This window comes from Pongo abelii, chromosome 5 (genome assembly GCF_028885655.2).
Source record: "Pongo abelii isolate AG06213 chromosome 5, NHGRI_mPonAbe1-v2.0_pri, whole genome shotgun sequence".
Taxonomy (NCBI): Eukaryota; Metazoa; Chordata; class Mammalia; order Primates; family Hominidae; genus Pongo; species Pongo abelii.
The window spans coordinates 152,358,648-152,380,602 of NC_071990.2; the positions used below are offsets into that span (position 1 = coordinate 152,358,648).

At 41.7% G+C, this 21,955-nt stretch overlaps 1 protein-coding gene across 8 annotated transcripts in view; it reads left to right on the top strand.

The window, feature by feature from the left end:
* The window catches only part of PLEKHG1 (pleckstrin homology and RhoGEF domain containing G1), a 238,680-nt gene that overhangs the window by 128,960 nt on the left and 87,765 nt on the right, over window positions 1-21,955 (top strand). For all 8 annotated transcript variants that reach the window (XM_063725056.1, XM_063725057.1, XM_054558314.2 and 5 more), the window contains one exon: window positions 3,769-4,277. In XM_063725056.1, coding sequence (XP_063581126.1) covers window positions 3,769-4,277 — 509 coding nt within the window. The remainder of the gene's footprint in view (window positions 1-3,768; window positions 4,278-21,955) is intronic.

The window sequence follows — 21,955 nt, forward strand, 5'->3', positions numbered from 1 at the left end:
TTAAGATCTATCCACGAAGGGGTCCCTATTGATCTGAGTTTTACATTCCACTCTTTCCCACCTTTGAAAGTATTTCTAAAGACATTGTCATTTCTAGCAGCCCAACCTAGGATCCTCTAAAAGCAGCTTTTATTCCTCTTTAATCCTTCTGTCCCAATATTGGGTATCTAATTTAAAGTGAAAGTAAGTAGAGAAAAGAAATGATGATAAGAAAATAATGTGTCTCTCTGTTGTGTCCATTTTTCTCTAGTCCTGATCATCAATGTAGTGCCAAGAGTTTTGTAACTGTGTGAAAGACACTTTTCTATTCTGGAGAGATCGATTCTTCTCCGGTTAGAAAATCAGAACTTGCCCTGGAGACAGTATGTGCAGATCTATGGGGGGTAGACCTTTCCAGATGTCTTGGCCTTTTGACTTTTTTGACACCAGGGACTGGTTTCAAGGTAGACAGTTTTTCAAAGGATGAAGGGTGGATTGAGGTGGTGGGGGTGGGGGAGTGCGGATGCTTTCAGGATGAAACGGTTCCACCTCAGATCATCAGGAATTAGATTCTCATAAGGAGCGTGCAACCTAGATCCCTGGCATGAATAGGTCACAATAGGGCTCGTGCTCCTATGAGAATCTAATGCTGCTGCTGATCTGAAAGGAGGCAGAGCCCAGGCAGCAATGCTTGCTTGCCCACTGCTCACTTCCTGCTGTGCTGCTTGGTTCCTGACAGGCCGTGGACCAGTACCGCACCCCTGTTATAGAGAATATCCAACTTGGCCAGAGGCGGTGGCTCACACCTGTAATGCCAACACTTTGGGAGGCCGAGGTGGGTGGATCACCTGTGGTCAGGAGTTCGAGACCAGCCTGGCCAACATGGTGAAACCCTCTCTCTACTAAAAATATAAAAATTAGCTGGGCGTGGTGGCACATGCCTATAATCCCAGCTACTAGGTAGGCCGAGGCAGGAGATCGCTTGAACCTGGGAGGCAGAGGTTGCAGTGAGCTGAGATCATACCATTGCACTCCAGCCTGGGTGACAAGAGCAAACTCTGTCTCAAAAAAAAAAAAAAAAGAATATATTCAACTTATGTTTAGTCCCAAATCATAGCCTCATTGGACCCTTGGGATCTCAAAATATCCTCAGATACTTCCCAAGTGAGTGCCCATTTCCTACAGTGAGATCACCCTGATGGTCCTGGTTATGGAGGATGTGAATGGAAAGAAAACCTTGTTGTGTCTGCCCCTACTTTGGACTGCCCATGACTTTCTCAACACCAGTCCCAAATATGAGCAAGTGTCCTTTGCTGCAAGCATACCTAAATGCATGGCTGCTGGTTGGATTTTTGCCACACCCAAGTTGGATCAGGCTTTCTAGGTCAAGTGCATCTTAACTACTATAACCAATTCATGTTTTACCGGCCATAAAGTTGTTATAGAACAAGCAGAAAGAATATTGCAAAAGCTTTAAAAATGTGTGGCAAACTCTAGCATGTGGTAGTGGTTATGCAGATAAACTGCTCATTTCCTACATATCTTACCACTCCTTGACTTGGAATTAATTCCTTCATTTTATATTCATAACTTTAATATTTGCATCATTCATTTGTACTAATACTTGTCATGAATATAAACTATCTAGAAACAGTATGTTGAAGGAGAGACTTGATGGATAATTTATATTCTAAAAATATTAGTACCAACTGTTTAGTGATCTTTATTATAGAATCAAACCAGATTTACATTACTATTGAAAAATGATCATTACTATGTATTCTTTTTACTGTGTCTGTCACATTATAACCTTCCAAACATAAGTTTCCCTCTTCTATTTTTCTAGCAAAACCTGTCAGCATGTTTTTGTGGTAAGGTAACCTAGCAAAATGAAGCCAATTTCTTTATCACATTCTCTGTCACAAGACATTTTGTTTCTATAAACAAAATTTCTCTATGAAATAATGAGACGTACAATGTCATTATTTGAGGGAGAAATGTTAACCCTGCCTTAGAAATGAGGAAGATTGGAATTTTGAGTGTTTTACCCAAATAGCTTTTGAATGTTTAATTTTCACGTGGGTCCTTCAGGGGCCCAACATCATATTTAAATGCCGTGGGTATTAAGTGACTTTTTTTTTTTTTTTTTGAGACAGAGTCGTGCTCTGTCGCCCAGGCTGGAGTGCAGTGGCGCGATCTCGGCTCACTGCAAGCTCCGCCTCCCGGATTCACGCCATTCTCCTGCCTCAGCCTCCCGAGTTGCTGGGACTACAGGCGCCCGCCACCACGCCTGGCTAATTTTTTTGTATTTTTTTAGTAGAGACAGGGTTTCACCATTAAGTGACCTTTTGACTTTGCAGATAGTTTTTATTTTTGCCCTTTTCTCAACAAGACAGGGCCATTTTCTCATAATTGTTCTTAAATTTAGTTCCTATATTTGTCATATAATTACATGATTTTATAACTGTACTTGTGGAGTGTTGTAGTTAATCAAACACACTCTCTAATAGTATCATAACTCCATATATGCCACAAATGGAATGCCAGTTTCTAAGAAGTGATCTGGAGAAGTGCTGTGTTGAGAGGGTAAGTTTTCAGTGGGGTGTGAGTCTGAATACAGTCATGCATCACTTCAGCATGAGGGCACATTCTGAGACGTGTTGTCAGGCAACTTCATCATTGTATGAACATCACAGAGTATAATCACAAACCTATATTGCATAGCCCTTTACACATCTAGGCTAGACGGTATGGCAGATTGCTCTGACCACTGTGGTATATGCTGTTTGTTGTTTTGTTTTGAGATAGAGTCTCGCTCTGTCACCCAGGCTGGAGTTCTGTGGCAGAATCTTGGCTCACTGCAACCTCTGCCTCCCGGGTTCAAGCAAGCAATTCTCGTGCCTCAGCCTCCCGAGTAGCCGGGATAACAGACGTCCACCACCATGCCCAGCTAATTTTTGTATTTTTTAGTAGCGACAGGGTTTTGCCACGTTGGCCAGGCTGGTCTCAAACTCCTGGCCTCAAGTGATCTGCCCACCCCAGCCTCCCGAAGTGCTGGGATTTACAGGCGTGAGCCACCGTGCCCAGTCTGCAGTTCACTGTTGACTGAAACATCATTATGCTATGTATGACTCAATCTTTTTCTTGCCTAGTATTAGAAAATTATTGTCTATGTGACACTTTCTTTAATGCTGTATGCAAGTAAAATGTAAAGTTACCAGCATTATTTTAATCAAGTAGTGGTGGCTCCAGGATGCTAGCCTAAAATTTTGTGAAATTACGGTGAAATACTTAAAATCTAGAACAAGGTTTTTCAAAATTCCATAGGAATCACGTCTGGTCCCTTTTAAGTTCATAAGAATTACCTGTGGTGCTTGTTAAAGTGATCGATTCCTGGTGCCCTGACCGCTCGGCCTTTAATTTAGTGAATCTAGACTAATTTGCATATGAATCATTCCAGGTGGTCACACTTTTGAGACAACAGGTGTAGTGTTTCTCAAACTTTAATGCTTCTAAGTCATTCTGGGATCTTATTAAAGTGCACATTCAAGCTCAGCAGGCCAAGGTCAGAGCCCGAGACTCTGCATTTCATATAGGCACCCAGATGATGCTTCGGAAACACTGATTTTGCATCTCACTCCACCACAGGTACCTTTGCATTCCCTTCTATAATTGGGCACCTTGTTATTGACTGTATTTATTTGAGCTAGGTTTTTACTTCCTTTCAACCCTCTGCTTGATAGAGTTGCTTATCTTGTCCTTTTTATTTATTTTCTATAATGCATATAGATGGGCACCAGTTGCGTCTTGAAGTGCCATCAGCTGTAACCAAAGTTCCAGATCCCAAGACGACAGCCAGGCGTTCCTGCCCTCAAGAACTGAAGACGATGGAGCTTTCTGATAGTGACCGACCCATCAGCTTCGGTTCCACATCATCCTCGGCCTCTTCCCGCGACAGCCATGGTTCCTTCGGCAGCAGAACGACCTTAGTTTCAAATAGCCACTTGGGCTTGTTTAACCAGGATAAGGAGGTAGGGGCCATAAAACTGGAGCTGATTCCGGCCAGGCCGTTTTCCAGCAGCGAGCTGCAGAGGGACAACCCCGCCACGGGGCAACAGAACGCGGACGAGGGCAGTGAAAGGCCACCCAGGGCGCAGTGGAGAGTGGACTCAAACGGGGCACCCAAGACGACCGCAGACTCAGCCACCAGCCCCAAGCTCCTCTATGTGGATAGAGTTGTTCAGGAAATTCTGGAGACCGAAAGGACTTATGTACAAGATTTAAAAAGCATCGTAGAGGTAAGACCAAGTTCGCTTTTAATGTTTGCCATGCAGGAGAAATATGCTTGCAAAAGAAACTGCAAAGCCAAGCCAGGTGTAGGGGATGTCTTCTAAGAGGTGGAAGGGATATGAATGTTTAAAGAGAGAGTGATAAGAGAAACCCTAAGGCTGTAACTCACTGTGTTAACATTCTTTTAATATTTGCATTAACAAATTAGTTATGAGTGAGGAGCAAGAATGATGATACAGTGCCCATACCAAGATGCTGTGTTAATAAATCCTACACCCAAGATGTCAGAGTGACTCACACGCAGTGGTGCAGGTGAGGATGGAGGAGGACTCAAGTCTCCTGGAGCATGAGTGTCAGGTGTATGACTAAACCCCTCAGCTGTCCTTACCTTAATCACCACTTTCTACTGGCGTCCGGGAGCTTCCAAAACTACTGAGACGTGAATTTCACACTCAGCAACTGAGATTTCATTGGCCTGGGTGGGGCTTGGGTGGTGGAGTTGTTGAAGATGCACAGGTGATTTTAATGTGCAGAGAGGTTTGCAGCCGTTGCTCTCTGCTATTCCTGTATTGGTTGGTGTTTGGGGAAAGGATTGAAAGGTAGAGGAAAGTCATGGGCTTTGTCTTGTCTCAAGTGTCTCCTTTCTGTTCACTTTTACAGTGAGTAATCCTATATAAATTATTTTGCATATGTTATTATTATAATTATAAATTACTTGCACAAATTATTTCATGTGAATTGAGCTCAGCTTATGTGCCAGGTCACATCCTCTGGAAATTCAATTATTCGATTTTGATTTTCTGGGTCGTTTTAAAGGATAAAGCAAGAATTATTAGAGGAGCTCAGATGTTAACTCACTCTCAATTATATTTAAAAATATTACTATCTCAAGGGCAGATTTTTTTTTTTTTTTTTTTTTTTTTTTTTGAGACGGAGTTTCGCTCTTGTTTCCCAGGCTGGAGTACAATGGTGCGATCTTGGCTTACCGCAACCTCCGCCTCCCGGGTTCAAGCAATTCTCCTGCCTCAGCATCCTGAGTAGCTGGGATTACAGGCATGCGCCACCACACCCGGCTAATTTTGTATTTTTAGTAGAGATGGGGTTTCACCATGTTGGTCAGGCTGGTCTCGAACTCCTGACCTCAGGTGATCCTCCCACCTCGGGCTCCCAAAGTGCTGGGATTACAGGCATGAGCCACCGTGCCCAGCCTTTATATATTATAAAGCTTTATATATTATATATTATAGGGCTTTATATATTATATATTATATGCCCTTTATATATTATATATTATAGGGCAGATTTATATATTATAAAGCTACACTTGCTTTGCTGCCTACTAATACACCAGATTCTTTCATTTGTTACTACCTGTTTCCTGTTTTAGACATTGACTCTAGAGTATGTTTCAGAGTACAGTAGAATATTGCCAATGAGCATGTTCTTCCCCCAAATACGTTCTCATAGCTTTAGAAAAAGAATTCTAAAGCATGACTACGTGTGATCCACAAATGATAGAACCAGACTCTGTCTACTAAAAATAGTTATGATGTACCTTCCCAGTAAAAATAGAAAAGTCAATTGATGGTCAACTGAAACAATATGTGGTACCAAATGTAGAATAAAGTAGGCCTGTTTTTTAAAAAGTTCAACAATGATGTCATTTGTACTTGAGAAGAAATACCCGTAAAACAGCCAAAAATTTTACAGCCTCTCAGGAAACATGTGGTTATTAAAGCTTTCTTTGGTCTATGCTTTTTTTTTTTTCCTTTCTTTCTTGGAAACTTGTCTACCTAATCTAAAACTCACCTTATGGAGAGAAACCTTTAATTACTGAACTAGTATTCCATTAACACTTATTTTTTCCTGAGGCTGGTTGATAAACCTTAGGTGAGAAGAAACAGGTAAGAGATGAATGAAAGAAAACAGATAAAGACAGAATTTATTTTTTCTAAGAAATTTCAGTGTAAATTCTATGTGAAGCTGTCCACATGTTCTTGGCTTTTTTCTTTATTCATGAATCAACTGTGTTTTACACTAGGGGTTGGTGAGCTTTTTCTAGGCAGGGCCAGATAGTAAATAGTTTCAGCCTTATGGGGCCTAAGGTCTTGGTCACAACTGATGAACTCTGCCATTGAAGCTCAAAGCAGCCACATACACTGTGAATAATGGGGCCTGGACATGCCAGTATGTCTTTAGAGTCTCGTTTGACCCAGCTGCCACAGTTTGCTCACCCGTGTCTTAGGCTATAAGTTTGTGCCATGTTTCATCAACTGTCAAATGGGACTAATAAGTAGGACCTACCTCATAGGGTTATTATGAGAATTGGATAAGACAGTATAAAAAGCTCTGCAGCCATGCCTGGCACATAGTAACCAATTAGCAAATGGAAACTACACTCATCACTATTGCCAGCCTTCTCTAAGTTTGCTAGCTGAGAGTGATCACTGCATACACTATGTTTTACCTAAAGTCTTTCACAAAAATAATCAGATTAGGCTGGATGCGGTGGCTTACGCCTGTAATCCCAGCACTTTGGGAGGCCGAGTTGGGCGGATCACCTGAGGTCAGGAGTTGGAGACCAGCCTGGACAACATGGTGAAAGCCTATCTCTACTAAAAATACAAAAATTAGCTGGGCGTGGTGGTGCATGCCTGTAATCCCAGCTACTCGGGAGGCTGAGACAGGAGAATTGCTTGAACCTGGGAGGCGGAGGCTGCAATGAGCCGAGATCGCACTGCTGTACTCCAGCCTGGGTGACAGAACAAGACTCCATCTTAAAAAACAAAAACAAAAAAAATCAGATTAGCCAATTCACTACAGCAGAAATTTAATTAGAAAAAAAAACCTTAATGGGTGATTTTACCATTATTATTTTGATTATTTCTAATGAACCCACTGGTAATCTGAGGTGGAAATTAGGGGAAGGAGAGGCACAGAAGGGGATGGGTATTGGAAAGAAGGGTTCCTGGGGAGGAAGAGTCCCAAATGAAGAGGAAGGGACCCAGGCAGGAAGAGCTAGATGCTCCCCTGTTCCAGAAATCACTAGAATGCTTTGCATCATTTACCCTGTCCTCCTAGAATACTTTAGAATTGTTTCATATCTGGGATTAGTTGGTTGAAGCCTCTTCATCTGTTTTGGCTGTGAGACCATCTCTGTTTCTCCAGATCACAACTTTTTCACAGTGGCTAGACCACTTTTATCGAGTTCTTTTCTTAATGAAAAGTAAACAATTATTGTCAAGTCTGCAGTAACTCTACCCAATAAAAGGCTGTCATATGGGTATTCTTTTAAAACATAGAATATCAACTCCTTTAAAATCTGTTTTCCTTGATCTATTTCTAACCTGTTTGTATAATGTTGTAAATGACTTCTCTAATGTTCTCCATTTTTCAAATGCAGAATTTTAAATTAAGAAAAGGGCTGCTCATTGACAGCCTACTATGATAAAACTTTTACCCTGCCTAAAAGATGGACTTTTTTTTTTAGTTGGCTCTTTATTTATCTATTTTGAATAAGCGTCTCACTCTATCACCCAGGCTAGAGTGCAGTGGCACGATCATGGCTCACTGCAGCCTCGACCTCCTGGGCTCATGCAGTCCTCCTGCCTCAGCCTCCCATGTGTCTAGGACTACAGGTGCACACCACCACACCTTGCTAAGTTTTTTTTTTTTTTTTTTTTTTTTAATTTTTGTAGAGACAGGATCTCAATATGTTGTCCAGGCTGGTCTCAAACTGCCAGCCTCAAGAGATCGCCTTGCCTCAGCCTCCCAAAATGGTGGGCTTACAGGTGAGAGCCACTGAGCCCAGCCTTAGCTGGCTCTTTCCAAGCAAAAATAATTTCTGGGGGAAAAGAACCTCATCTAATTGGTGTCACTTTTAATTTCTACAGTAGCGTGATTTCTGACTTTGTACACTCTGCTTTATTGAATCTCCTCCCACCTTAATTACCCCCATTAGTAGTACATTTTATCTGCATGCCATATAGATACATAATCCTTACCACTCAAGTTTAGATTTCATTTTTAGGACTTGTGAACAGCAACATTTTTGTGTATACACCAAGTTAAAAAACATAAGCAGGAATGATGATTTGACATTTCAACACAGTCCCAAATATCAGAGCAGCTTATTTCTGAGAAGAGATCCTCCTAACCCCAGTTGAGCAACAGGATTCCCAGATGTTGGTTACACATGTAAAGAGTGTGGTATGCCCTTCTTTCCCATATTTGGAGACATTGCATTAAAATAATCTCACTTATTTAGGTATCTTTCTTTCCTATGCCATTTAGGAATTCAGAAATGAATTCCTAATGCTTTCTGAAAGTTGAATCCCAAAATGTGGTGATTCTTATTCCTGTTGCTCTTCATTCTTCCCCAGATCCTTCTCTCTGAACCCCTGTCTCCTCCCCAGCCGTGGCTCTTCCATCCTCTGCTCCTAGTCATTTACGTTTGTACACTTGACATTTTAGAGAAAGAGGTAAGATCTTGACTGTGAACCGTAGTCAAAGGAACAGTGGTGCTGTTATCTCTATTTTATATATGCCCCTAACCACATTCACAGATAAAATGAGATGATAAATATGAAAGCAAGTTTTAAAAGTTAAATTGCCAATGACCCAATTTGTGGAGAGACAGAAATCCATAGTTGGAAAGCAGAAAATAAGGGTCTGTTTAATGTTTAATGGGACCTTCGATTGACTGGGTAGGGACTGTCATGGGTAGGGTGGGTTTCTTTAATCTTTCTAAATGATCTATAAAAGAGCCTTTGAGAACCTCATAAGATTTGGCCTCAGATATAGTTCACGGCCTGTTGTAACCTGTTAGTAAAGTTTTAAAATAGTTCATAATGTTAATGCTGTGTAATTAGAAGTTACATTTCTGCTACAGAATGGCATCTTTGAGCTCTGAGAGATACTAAATTAAGCCATATTTGGTGATATTGAGGACATGTGTATTTAGTGAAAAAGGGGGCTGAATTGTTAATTACAACATGATTTTATCTTTTTCTATTATATGCCAGATAGCTAATATCCTTTTCATGCACCTTTATCCATAAAGTGTATTTTAAAAAATAACTAAGTATTGGGGCCAGGTACAGCAGCTCACGCATGTAATCCCAGCACTTTGGGAGGCCGAAGTAGGCAGATCACTTGACGTCAGGAGTTTGAGACCAGCCTGGCCAACATGGTGAAACTCCATCTCTACTAAAAATAGAAAAATTAGCTGGGTATGGTGGTGCATGCCTGTAGTCCCAGCTGCTTAGAAGGCTGAGGCAGGAGAATGGCTGGAACCTAGGAAGCAGAGGTTGCAGTGAGCCAAGATTGTGCCATTGCACTCCAGCTGGAGCAACAGAATGAGACTGTCAAAAAAAAAAAAAAAAAAAAAAAAAAAAAAAAAAAAAAAAAACACCCTAAGTATTCTAGCTTTAATGTTCAAAATTTAAACAGCAGAAGCATAAGCATATCTTTATTGGAAGCATTCAGCATTATTCAAAGGCTGTAGCTAAACAAGGGTTAGAATGGTGATCACCAACCCCTAGCTCTGTGTTCATTAGTCTATGTGTACTCTTTGTTTATTGAGTGATCGTACAGACAGTGTCAGGGAAGATAAAAGAGAGAAGGGTGTTTTTCACACACTCAGTGCCCTGAAACACATTGAAAGCTATTCTCCCCACTGCCATAGCCTAGAAGAAGCTTCTCTTTGTACTGGTGATATCCAATTAATTGAAGAACTGTCTTATGCTGGGGAAGCAAACTTTCTCCAAAATTTGTGCAGAATGAAAGAAGGAAATCCAGGACGCAGGCCCAGAGAGCTTGTGCAGTGATTTCACCACATACTCTGCCTGGACACTTAACTCTTAGCCCTGTGAGATGTCTATGACTTGGATGAAATGGAATCTGAGTTGGCTTTTTTCCTGGGGGCACCCCTCCCTTGAGGACAGTACTGTCAAGTGTGGAGGTGGTTTCTGATTAAGCCTGTCTTCCCATTGATCCTGCTGGAGAGACAAAATTGTTTGGAATGGAAAAGGCAGTGTGCGTCTTACTCTTTTTACTTAGCCATAATGGAATGGTTGTGCGTAGGCATTCCCTGGCCCAGCCTTACCTGCCTAGGATGCTGGACTAAAAGAGTCAGGTTTTGCACCAAGAAAGAAGGCTGTTAAGAAGAGGGGAATTGTCACAGATTTTATTGCCTTTTTACTTACAGATATCTTCTCTCCATACTTTCCCTCCAGTTTAAATAACATCTATTAGACACTTTTTACAAGGTTCACTTAGATTAACGTTTTTTAAATACCGAGGGAGAAAAATGTGTTCCATGCTCAAGTGTAGGAGTTGGTAGGGATTGTTTTAAATGAAGGCTTGTTATGTGGGTGGATTTAATAAGGAACTTACACTGTGGTACTTGGCATCATTTAATGTACTTTTTTATGAGTCATTTGAGCACTTTTATGTGAATGTGTCTATTTTTTTCCTCCAAGGGATTTTATTGTAATGGGTGAATGAGATCTTTCTTAAAACCATTTAATATCTATGATAATTTAGAGACAAACGTGTTAGTTTTCTGCTTGTTTAGGAGTCACTCCTTAAATAGTACATCTAATCATTGTACATAATCTCTCAAAAATCTCACTTTGACTACATATTTCCATATCTCTGTATTATTGTTGTTGTTCTTGTTATTATGATCCCTTATTCCCCACCTTACCTTAACCTTACTCTCGTCTTTCACCACCTCAGCAACAGCAGCACAAACCTAGAAGGTGGCAACAGTGAGTGATTTTGAGTGTTCATATCTTCATACTGCAACCTGATCTGGGAAGGAGGGCAGGGAGAACTGATCTTTCACCTCTTTTCATTTCTAATGGGTTTGCCCATTTTGAATGTGATATAAATACCTGCTGATTGATTGCTAATGACCAATGGAAACAGTTCAAGGTGGGCAGCATTCGGTGAAAGCAAAATGAGTTGAGATTTGCAGAGTTGCTCTGCAAAAGTAGCTGTCAGCTGAACACAAGAGTTCATGTGTACTTTGTGACTGATGTCAGGTTGGGTTATTTGCTCCAAACTTTTATGGCTAGATCTTGAGTCAAAATGTAGGCAATGAGTGTCTTGTGACATCTTAAGTTTTGTAACCATCCCCATCACCTCAATAGATTCCCGCAGCTATAAACATACTATTCAGCTACCATTTCTAAATTTTCTAGATAGATGCCTCAATAATACAAAAACACTAAAAAATAACAGCAGCAATTAATATTTGAGCACTTACCATGTATCAGGCACTAGGCACTTAATTTGCTCACTCACTGTCCCATCATGTGGGTACTATTTTAATTCCTATTTTAGCATGAGAATATTGAATGTACAGAGGACAAAGTGACTTGTCCCAGGTCACATAGTTGGCTAGTGGTTGAGCTGGAACTGAAAAGCAGGCCTTTTTCCAAAGCCCACTGCTTTCACTGCATACCTCCCCTTTGACTATAACAGGAGGTTCAAAGTTCAGCCCTCTTCTTAATCTCTCTAGAGCAGGCACCAGCAGTACCATAGATGTTCTGGACTGCGTAGTTCTTGGCTATGAGGGAGAGTTGTGTGCATTGTAGGAACGTTTAGCAGCAAACCTGACTTCTATCCATTAGAAGCTAATAGAACCACCACTGTCCCCACTCGTGACAACCAAAAATGTCTCTAGCCATTGCCAAGTACCCCCTGGAGGGCAAAATTGTCCCTGGTTGAAAATGACAGCTTTAAATATCTGGAATGCATAGTGTTTCATTAAGGATAGGCTAAGCCACAGTAACTGTATTAGGCCATTCTTGCATTGCTATAAAGAAATACCTGAGACTGGGTAATTTATGAAGAAAAGAAATTTATTTGGCTGATGGTTCTGCAGGCTTTACAGGAGGCACAGTAGCATCTGCTTCTGAGGAGGTCTCAGGAAGCCTCCAATCATGGCAGAAGGTGAACAGGGAGTAGGCATGACACATGTCAGGAGAGAACGTGGTGGCCAGGGGTGGTGGCTCACACCCGGAATCCAGCACTTGGGGAGACTGAGGTGGGTGGATCATGACGTCAGGAGTTCAAGACCAGCCTGGCCAACATAGTGAAACCCTGTCTCTACCAAAAATACAAAAATTAGCTGAGTGTGGTGGTGTGTACCTGTAATCCCAGCTACTGGGGAGGCTGAGGTGAGAGAATCAGTTGAACCTGGGAGGCAGAGGTTGCAATGAGCCAAGATAGCACCATTGCACTCCAGCCTAGGCAATAGAGTGAGACTCCATCTCAAAAAAAAAAGGAGCACAGGGAGGGGCCGCACACTTAAACGACCAGATCTTATGAGAGCTCGCTCACTATCCTGAGGATGCTACCAAGGGGATGGTGCTAAACCATTCATGAGAAATCTGCCCGCATGATCCAGTCACCTCCCACCGAGCCCTACCTCCAACATGGGGAATTACATTTCAATATGAGGTTTGGGCGGGGACACAGATCCAAACTATATCAGTAACATACAGATCTCCAAATCTACTGACTTCACCCAAGTTTCTTTCTTTCTCCTGTAACTGTCCTTTGCAAGTGTTCAGGTGAGGAGGAGCAGCACTCCTCCATGCAGTCATTCAGGGACCCAGGCTGAGGAGGCTTTGCTGTCTTCAGCACATGGCTTCCAAGGTTGCTATCCCAGTCAACTAGACGGGAAAGGAGATATGGAGATATGTACAGGGAAGGTTTCTGAGACAGACAGAACTGATGCACATCCCTTTTCTCAAACTCCCGATGAGAATCTTGTCACCTGGCTACATCCTATAAGGGAGGATGGGAGGTGCAGTCTAGTCATGTGTCCAAAGAAGGTAGGAAACAATTTTTGTAAACAACCGGCAGTTTCTGGCATGCATTATGTATAACAAAGGCATTCTCATTGTAAAACCTATCATTTAGTGATGGTGTATCCCCCACCACCCTCACTAAAAATAAAAAGGAAGAGGCTGGGTGTGGTGGCTCACGCCTGTAATCCCGGCATTTTGGGACAGCCAAAGCAGGTGGGTCATTTGAGGTCAGGAGTTCAAGACCAGCCTGACCAACATGGTGAAACCCCATCTCTACTAAAAATAAAAAAAAAAAAATTAGCCGGATGTGGTGGTGCATGCTTGTAGTCCCAGCTACTCAGGAGGCTGAGGCAGGAGAATCGCTTGAGCCTGGGAGGTGGAGGTTGCAGTGAGCTGAGATTGCGTCACTGCACTCCAGCCTGGGCAATGGAGCAAGACTCCATCTCAAAAAATAAATAAATAAGGAAGAAAGTAAGAAAGATTTTGGTGGTGCTTACCTTCCGAGATGAACATTACTGTCTCTACTAAATAACCTCATAGAATGTTTTAAATACATTCTTTATTTAGGGCTTCAGACCAATGTATCTCCTACTGCTCCTCCCTCCCTTCTTCTGTGTCTCCACCCCTTTTCCCTACCCTTTCTCCCATCATTCCTGATTACCTCCCATCCCCTCCTTTTTTTTCTACTCATTCCAGCTCATTTGACCTGCCAGTAGGGCTCTGTGAAATTATTTAACACCATAGTTAGTGTTTCAGTCTAATAAATACTGGGTCTAGCCTAGTTCAAGGGCAGGGATTGTGCTTATCTTGGTAGCATTCTGAAAACCTTGGGAGTGGGAGGGAATCAATAAAGGTAATGGACGAAAGCCATCAGACACCTAATAGAACAATGCTTGGAAGCTGAAGGTTCATTGCCACATTGATAAAGTTTGTAAGAAAACTGAATGCCCTCCCTTGTACTGCCTTGCTCTTCTTCTTTTGTGTTGTTGTTGTTGTTGTTGAGATGAAGTCTCACTCTGTCGCCCAGGTTGGAGTGCAGTGGCTTGATTTCTGCTCACTGCAAGCCCCACCTCCCGGGTTCAAGTGATTCTCCTGCCTCAGCCTCCCAAGTAACTTGGACTACAGGTGCATGCCACCACATTCAGCCAATTTTTGGTATTTTTAGTAGAGATGGGGTTTCACTGAGTTAGCCAGGATGGTCTCGATCTCCTGACCTCGTGATCCACCTGCCTGGGCCACCCAAAGTGTTGGGATTACAGTGGTGAGCCACCACGCCTGGCCCCTGCCCTTCTTTTAACCTCATTTCTGTAGCCATTCCGAGAAGACAAAATGAGAACGTGGGCACAGGAAGAAAAACTAGACAATTAAAACAAATTATTAAAATTTTTTTACTGCATTTTTAAGACTTGCACTCCCCAAATCAACCAACATTGTTGTGGATGCTTTTCCGTAAGAAATTGAAGTCAGCTCACATCGTTTCAGGGGTGGACTTTTAGAGAATAAATTTACATTGTTAACCTTTACTTGTGGTACCGTTTTCAAATTACCAAGAACTTTGTGGCAATAGTGTAATCACTTCTTGGTATGATAATTATGGATGTGGTGACATCCCTCAATGTCACCCTGAGAAACACTAAATCTCAGATAATGGCAAGGTCACCCTTGAATTCCTGACAATCTTGACTGGCTTCTTGAAACTTGGAGCTGGGACGAATAGTTGAGTCAGTCCAAGGAAATCTGGGATATAATGAGGTCCCAAATCAGACTTTGTAGGCCATTCTTCCCCGGTTGCAAGAATGCATGACCTGAGAATATATTATACACAGGGATTGTTTTTACTCCCATATCAAATGTCTGAGACCCAAGAAAGAAAGTACGGATGTTAGAGGGAAAGAGCTATATGAGTTTCAAAGTGCCTATGATCAGTCCTGCAGTAATACAGCCATGTGTCACTTAATGACAGCAATGTGTTCTAAGAAATGTCAGGTGATTTTACCATTATACAGGCATCATAGAGTTTACTTACACAAACCTAGATGGTACAGCCTACCACACACCTAGGCTATATGGTATATCCCATTGCTTCTAGGCCACAAACCTATACAGCATCTTACTGTACTGAAAACTGTAGGCAACTAAAACACAATGGCATTTGTGTATCTAAGCATAGAAAAGGTACAGTGAAAATGCGGTATTATAATCACATGGAACCATCATATCTGCAGTCCATCAGTGACCAAAACGTCATTTTGTGGTGCGTGCGTGAACTCTATGACGCATAACATATGTGTTCTCAAAAATCATGCACTTTGGCCAGCCGCAGTGGCTCATGCCTGTGGCTCATGCACTTTGGGAGGCCGAGGCAGGTGGATCACTTCAGGTCAGGAGTTCAAGACCAGCCTGGCCACCATGGTGAAACCCCGTCTCTACTAAAAATACAAAAATTAGCCAGGTGTGGTGGCAGGCACCTGTAATCCCAGCTACTCAGGAGGCTGAGGCAGGAGAATTGCTTGAACCTGGGAGGCAGAGGTCGCAGTGAGCCGAGATTGCGCCACTGCACTCCAGCCTGGGTGACAGAGCGAGACTCCATCTCAAAAAAAAAAAAAAAAAAAATCAGCAAAATCACATGGGGAGAAAAATGGGGTACCAAGAACAACACTCAAAAATTCATCCATGACACATATACAAAAAAAATCAAAAATGGAGGCATAGTTTTATACATAATAAATGATTAAGACATATATACATGCTATAGTAAATATGGAACTTCACCTTGAAAAAGATTTGAAGTTTATGGAAGCCACCAGGTGCCCACACCGGCCACCCTGGAGAACAAAAGGAAGCAAGAGAGGGAGAAGAAGATAAAAAGAATAGAGAACAAAGAAGAAAAATATAAGATAGACTGAGAGGAAAGAGAAAATGAAAGAGGGGAGGCTGTGGGCAGGCCTGCAGCTTATGCCTTGTCAAGGGGGAGGGTCACCTGCCATGGACTGGGAGTTGACAGACTGATGTGAATGGGCCAGGTTCCAAATGCACTCAGGGGAGACCAAGATAGCTGCTAGTTTGTCGGGAGCCTGCGTGTTTTGTTCCTATGCTGCTGTCACTAGATGCAATTTTCTGCATCCACCCAGTGTTTCTCATGGATGAAATCTTGCAAAAGCAAAATTCAGAAATGAGAATTACGTTCAAATTGTTCCCTAACATATTAATCTCATGGAAACAAATTCATGTTTTCAAAACAAACATCATAGCAGAACTGACTGTACCTATTCTTTGGAGTATTATGACTTGTTACAAATAGGTTTCACCGCTCCTTCCTCCCCTTTACTCAGACTGGAAGATTAAAGGGTTCTACGACCCTTGCCAAAAAACATGATCTTCCGTTAGTGTTAAATAAGACTAATAAAAACTGCCACAAATATCCTTAATTCACTTTTTATTTTCATCTTATAAGAAAACAAAATGGCTTGAAAGAATTTTAAACTGTTAGTAGTGTGAGAGTTGATTCATATTGCTGAAAACTAGCATGATTACTTGTAAATAGTTGTAGGAAGTTTTTTACTGAAAGGATTTGCATAATTTGTTCAAATATTCTTGCATAAACTATAGCATTTGCTATGAATGTGAAACTCTTAGTATGCCAAGGAGACTTAACATATCAGTGAGTTTCTAATGCTAAAATTTCCACCTACATTTGTAGATTCAGAGTAAGTGCATTAAAGGAGAGGACAGACAGTGTAATGGGAGGAAAGTAGAATATATAGATAGCTGTTATTTTCATGGACATAACTAGGTGTGTTCAGTTCATTTGCAAGCTCAAACACTTTCAAAAATGCCTGTAACTGCAAAGTTCCTTTTTATTCTCTTAGGCTTTGCTTTTAAGGCAACATTTTGACTTTTAATGAACAGGCATTTTAAAAACTTCAGTTAACTCAGGTGATTGAGTAGCTATTATTACTGGTCTGCTGATATATTGCAAAGACCGCCTATAGGCAAAATTCTATTGGAGATTTGCTAAAACAGGTCTTGTTTGGTTGGGTTAGAATCACGCTGCATTTTAAGTGTGTGCCATCTTGAATATTCAGTTATACTGAGTGGGTAGAAAATTATAGAATTCAGAAAATTATCTTCTAAACACACCAGCCTTCAGTTGGGAGAAGTTTCCCATGGCCAGAAATTTCTTCCAAAGTGAAGTGTTAGTTGCATCTTTGAAAACTGATCACATTGAAGATTTACCTGGGTCACGTGATAAGCCGAGAGTTAGTGTGACAGTCCAAGCAGCCCTGTTCTGTAACATGTAGAACAGGAAAGACAGCTTGGACTAACTCATGACTTTTTAACCTACATAACTTAGTAGTTAACTGCTTTCTTATTTATGTTTCTGATTTTTCCTCTTCCCACTAAGATTGTTTTGCCACTTAAAGGGAATGGCAATTGTTCTAGATAGCAGCTTTCATGAAATTTTTTAAATCCATTTTTTAAATTGTGGTGACATATACATCAGAATTAACAACAGCTTTTGGCCGGGCGTGGTGGCTGACACCTGTAATCTCAGCACTTTGGGAGGCCAAGATGGGTGGATCCCCTGAGGTCAGGAGTTTAAAACCAGCCTGGCCAACATGGTGAAACCCTGTCTCTACTAATAATACAAAAAATTAGCCAGGCGTGGTGGCGCATGTGTGTAATTCCAGCTACTCGGGAGGCTGAGGCAGGAGAATCACTTGAACTCAGGAGGTGGAGGTTGCAGTGAGCCAAGATTGCACCATTGCACTCCAGCCTAGGCGAGAAGAGCAAAACTCCGTCTCAAAAAAAAAAAAAAAAAAAAATGTAAGCATGCAATTCAGTGGTACCAAGTACATCAAGTATATTCACATTGTTGTACAACCATCACCACCATCCATTTCCAGAACTTTTCCATCCTCCAAACTGAAATTCTGCACCCAATAAACAATAACTCCCCATTCCCCACCCCAGCCTCAGGGAACCACCTTTCTACTTTCTATCACTAGGACTTTGACTACTTGAGGTATCCCATGTAAGTGGAATCAAAATATCTGTCTTGTTGTGACTAGCTTACTTCACTTAGCATATTATCTTCAAAGTTCATCCATGTGATACCAAGTGTCCATTGTTTTCCTTCTTACGGCTGAGTAATATTTCATTGTGTGTGTAGATTGCATTTTGTTTATCCATTCATCCATTGATGCACACTTAGGTTACCTCCAATGGCATGGGATTTTCAATTTACTAGAACCACACCAAATTTTAGAACCGGAAATAACTCAGTTAAATCTGACCATAAATTCTGAAAGAGTAAGGAGTGTTTTATTTGATATTTTATAAAATTTTATATGTTTTATATTCCTCGCACTCAACACTGTGTCTGACACTTAATAGGCCTTCGTAAATATTTGCTGAGTAAATTTTCTAGTATTTGCTGTCATTTTTATACACAAGGAAATGGAGATCCAGAGATGCCAGTGATTTCTCCAAATGGAAGTAAATCCTGGCTCTCACTTACTACCTTTGACGTTTTTTGTTTTTTTTTTTTTTTTTTTTTTTTTTGAGACAGTCTTGCCCTATCACCCAGGCTGGAGTGTGCAGTGCCACAATCTCGGCTCACTGCAACCTCCACCTCCCCAGTTCAAGTGATTCTCCTGCCTCAGCCTCCCCGAGTAGCTGAGATTACAGATGCCTGCCACCATGCCCGGCTAATTTTTTTGTATTTTTAATAGAGATAGGGTTTCACCATGTTGGCCAAGCTGGTCTGGAACTCCTGATCTCAAGTGATTTCACCCACCTCGGCCTCCTGAAGTGCTGGGATTATAGGTGTGAGCCACTGCACCTGACTATCTTTGATGTTGAACAACTCCTTCTGTGACCTGCAGTTTCTTCATCTTAAAATGGGGGAGATGTTGTGTTCCTTTTAAAATGGTATGAGGATTCAGTGAGTTAATGCGCATGAAGTGATTAGCACCGACCTGGCATAGCATAAACACTCAACAGCTGATAGCTGCTCACACCTCAGATCTTGCAGCTAAATATTGGCAGTGCTGGGATGCATCCTAGCCCTGCCTCCCAGCCATTTCAATTGGAGACAACTGGAAAAAACCTGAAACATTTTATTGAGTGCCTCCTACGTGCCAGTTAAGGCGGGTCCTCAAACATACTTGTCAATGAAATTTTCTGGAAACATATTTGATTGTTTCCATCTCAGCCACTGACCAGGGTGAAATCCAGCCTGGGCAGGTGTGAAGGGAAGAGCTGGCCACTTCATCTACGACCAGCTGCCATGTGGTTCAGACAAAACCAGAGCCTTGAGACAGAGGGGAAATCTGTGCTAGGGGAACAATTGGGGTCGCTTCCTTAGTAATGTCTTGAGATGAGTCTAAAGCAATCTGTGACATTACCCTTTTTTCCCCTAGCAGAAATATAGGTAGGCTTCTGAGGGTGAGAAATTGGCACCCACTATCCTGCAAGACCCCAGAGACTTTCTAGGCTCATCTGCATGTTATCACATGTTAATTATCATTAACAGACCAGTTGATAGTCTGGGACCTGGTTTTGCCACCTCCTGTTCTAAAGTAGGAGCTGGCTCTGAAGTTTCAGGTCCTATGTGAAAAGGGATGAGGAAAAGAAGACTACTGATAAAATACGTAAATTTACTTGTATTCAGATTTATCTAGAATGTTCAAGGACTACTTTTGGTAAGGAAATGCACCAAAAGGGCCGGGAGCGGTGGCTTATGCCTGTAATCCCAGCACTTTGGGAGGCCAGGGTGGGTTGATCACGAGGTCAGGAGTTTGAGAACAGCCTGGCCAACATAGTGAAACCCCGTCTCTACTAAAAATTAGCCGGGTATGGTGGCAGGTACCTGTAGTCCCAGCTACTCGGGAGGCTGAGGCAGGAGAATCGCTTGAAACTGGGAGGCTGAGGTTGCAGTAAGCTGAGATCATGTCACTGCACTTCAGCCTGGGTGACAGAGCAAGACTCTGTCTCAAAAAAAAAAAAAAAAAAAACTACTAGAAGAACATTCTTACTTCAAAAAGAGGAATAAATAAAATATTATAATGTCTTTTGTGAGAAATACACAATTAAGTGGTCATCAGTTATATTAATACCAAGGATAGGAAGCCTACATACACTGGTTTAGAGGGGCTATTACTTAAGCGACTAAAGGCTATTGCCTAAGAAATCTGGTTAGGAGGAACAGCTGACAACTAGGAATCTTTCTAAAGCTGAGGTTGCACATGAGAGTCACCTGGGGAGCTTGTACAATTCCCTCCACCTAAGCTGCACCCTGGGCTAGCGAAATCCCAGTCTCTGGGGCCGGGGTCAGTTTTCCTTAAAGTTCTGCAGATTCCAATAGACGATCAGTATTGAGATTTAGTATCCTAACAGGAATTTTTTTTTAATAAAGCAAACAAACTTTTAAAGGCAGCACAAATTACCTCCTGATCCCCATGGAATGTAACAAAATGACAGAAAACAGACTTTAAAATCTCCAAGAACTGAATCCAGATCCTGGCCCAGCCATTTCCCTGTTTGACTGGACAAGTTACTAAACTTTTCAATTTGTCAGTGTCTTCATCTGTAACATGGGAATAATAGGATTGTTGCAAAAATTAGATCATCCGTGTACAATGTTGAGCACAATGCTAGGTATAGTAAGCATTCAAATGAGAGATATTCATATAATAGTTGGACAAGACCAACAATTTCTAGTATGTTCTAAAGTATTGTAATATTGTTATGCTTCCTAATCTATGTTAAGGTATTTCAGAAAATTATTTTAACTTTACAAATAAAAAAGATATTTTGTTGCAATTTTAATTTACCTGACATGTCTTCATGTAATAGGAATTCATTTCCACTGTAATAGAGGGCTGCAATGGTGGAATGAATACTTTTTCAGAATTTTGATCTGAGCTGAGTCAAATTGGAGTTAATTTAATGGACAGAGCACACAGGTCTGGGCTTCAGACCCATGCTGACAGTCAGCTGTATGCCCATGGACAAATAGCCATTCTGACCTCAGCTTCATCCTCTGTAAATGAGTCTAATTCAAGAAGCATAAGTCTACTGATGACTAGCGATGGCATCTCCACCAGCCTCAGCCCTCAAAAATGCAACCAGGAAATAAGTAAGTCCTTTGAGCAGCCAAAATAGATATTTCAAATGCCCAACAGTGAGGCCTGTGTCTTTCCCCAGGGAGAGGTCCCGAGCTCTCACTAAGAGCCTATTTACCCTACATGTTTAAAATACGTTTAATTATTTGGTTTCTTAGCCCATGGCAAATGGAGGGAGTAGGAGGAGGTGGATGTGACAGCACCAAGGAGCCAGAGGAAAGAACTCCTTAGTAGTCTAATTAATATAAGGCCATTTGGAAGGGTGAGGACTCACCTTGATCCTCCTGGTAGTTTTTACTTGCGAATTATGGCCCAGAGCAAAACTGAAATCCTTACCGATGAGCCTAAATAGCAAGGAAAATTTTTATAATGTTTGCTGTAGTATCTCAAATATATTGTAGTGGCCGGGTGAGGTGGCTCACGCCCGTAATCCCAGCACTTTGGGAGGTCAAAGTGGCTAATTCACCTGAGATCAGGAGTTCAAGACCAGCCCAGCCGACATGGTGAAACCCTGTCTCTACTAAAAATACAAAAAGTAGCCGGGCATGGTGGAAGACACCAGTAATCCCAGCTACTCGGGAGGCTGAGAAAGGAGAATCACTTGAACCCGGGAGGCAGAGGTTGCAGTGAGCCAAGATCACACCACTGCACTCTAGTCTGGGCGACAAAGCAAGACTCTATCTCAAAAAAATAAAAATGAAATATATTGTCTGTTGGCTGGCCTTCATAAAA